Below are 1,667 nucleotides of genomic sequence, written 5' to 3'. Positions count from 1 at the left end.
AACCCTAACCCTAACCCTAACCCTAATCCTAACCCTAACCATATCAAATAGTGACCAGGATACGTTCTGGCAGTACCCTGGGGGACATAGACCCTATGAGCCATAGTAAGGGTGCCTGAGCCCGCTCAGATCGCGCGCACTCGCTCAGATGCGCTGCCGTATAAAGTTGATAACTCAACAACCACTATCCCGATTTTGATGATTTTTTTTTGCTATCCCGGCGGGATACCAAGCATTGAAATCTGGTATCCAACACAAGAATCTACTATCCCGCGGATATCGGGATACCGCTAATTTCGACCCCTGTTAGGTGTTTTTGGATTAGATGTGTGGAATACGTCCGTGTTATGTATAGCTTATAGTGAGATGTGTAGATGAGATATGCATATTGACAGCAGACAACTGGGTCTATATGTGATGTATTAAATAAGCAAGTGTAAGTTAACAACTGATGTTCTTTCAGCTAACATAATAACATTGCTCGTTGTTTAATTACCTGGGTAGGCTCGTGGGCAGTATAGCTAACCTGGAGGACAGACTAGCTGCTCGCACGAAGCTGTCTCCACCCGAATTCGACTCTGTGATGAAGCTACGAGAGAAAACCCACCATTTAGGTACACATCATTGCCACCAGGGGGGCCGTTGTCAGAAACATCGTAATGTGCATCGTTGGCTTAACATTAGTCTTAACATTAACTTTGACTCGTAAACCGTTGACAGAAACATCGTAACATTATGAGAATTAAAACTTCCTCTAACATTGTGAGATCCCAGACCCTCTTGTAACTTTTAAACTTATACAACAAATTACAACTATTTTGATCTAAGGCTAATTTTGTATTTGACAACAACCCACAGGTGCCACCTCACGCACATTTAATTATCCTAAAATGCAATGGTACTTGGGGGTGGGAACCAAGGAATTACATAAAATACACAAGCCTAATGCGAAAGATCATAAATAAACCGAGACCATTTCAAAGCGAATGTTCCGTAACCTCTAGAGTAGCTGGAAGGTTATTGTTGTAAAGCGTAGCATCTCCATGGTGATTAAAGCACATGTTCTCTTGTCTTCGAACAGCTCCGTACTCTCCGCAGGGTAACCCAGACGCCCTGTTCCCTGGCACCTGGTATCTGACAGAGATAGATGAAATGTACAGACGCAAGTATGCGCGCACGCCTCTGCATTCTGACGGCAGAGGTGACGTGGCTGAAGGTGCAGGCAGTGTTGAAGCTGTACGTATGTATACCTCGCAGCAGGGTCGTGTATGTACGAATGTATACCTCGCAGCGCGTCGTGTATGTACGTAGGAGGGGAATAGATGTGTAGCTCGTAGCTGCAATTGCAGAGTGTTGTGGTTTGTTGAATCAAGATGTAAAAGAAGTGTGGGTAGATAGGTGGAATAGTAATAACACAGGCCCGTAGCTAAGGGATGATCAGAGGTGTTGTATATATATATATATAAATATATATATATTACTAGCGGGATACCCGGCATTGCCCGGGGAAATCAGTGGCGTTACTCAGTTGGTGACGGCTTGGTTGAAAGGAAAATACCCAAAAAAATCTAACTATCTATCTATCCATGCATCCATCCATGCATCCATGCATCCATCCCATTCCATGCCATATCCCATCCCATCGCATCCCATCCCATCCCATCCCA

General features: G+C 44.2%; 1 protein-coding gene across 4 annotated transcripts in view; it reads left to right on the top strand.

Moving 5' to 3' along the window:
• Positions 1-1,667, top strand: part of LOC106814858 (hydroxymethylglutaryl-CoA synthase 1-like) — an 18,084-nt gene that overhangs the window by 14,168 nt on the left and 2,249 nt on the right. For 2 of the 4 annotated variants that reach the window (XM_014819223.1, XM_014819226.1), the window contains exons 7-8: positions 505-614; positions 1,082-1,236. In XM_014819223.1, the coding sequence (XP_014674709.1) occupies positions 505-614; positions 1,082-1,236 (265 nt within the window). Of the gene's footprint in view, positions 1-504; positions 615-1,081; positions 1,241-1,667 lie in introns of all 4 variants that reach the window. The other 2 variants (XM_014819225.1, XM_014819224.1) reach the window with 2 other exon arrangements.

This window comes from Priapulus caudatus, unplaced genomic scaffold, assembly GCF_000485595.1.
Source record: "Priapulus caudatus unplaced genomic scaffold, Priapulus_caudatus-5.0.1 Scaffold991, whole genome shotgun sequence".
Taxonomy (NCBI): domain Eukaryota; kingdom Metazoa; phylum Priapulida; class Priapulimorpha; order Priapulimorphida; family Priapulidae; genus Priapulus; species Priapulus caudatus.
Note: the sequence above shows the minus strand (reverse complement) of the source record. Positions and strands in the feature narration are given on the sequence as shown.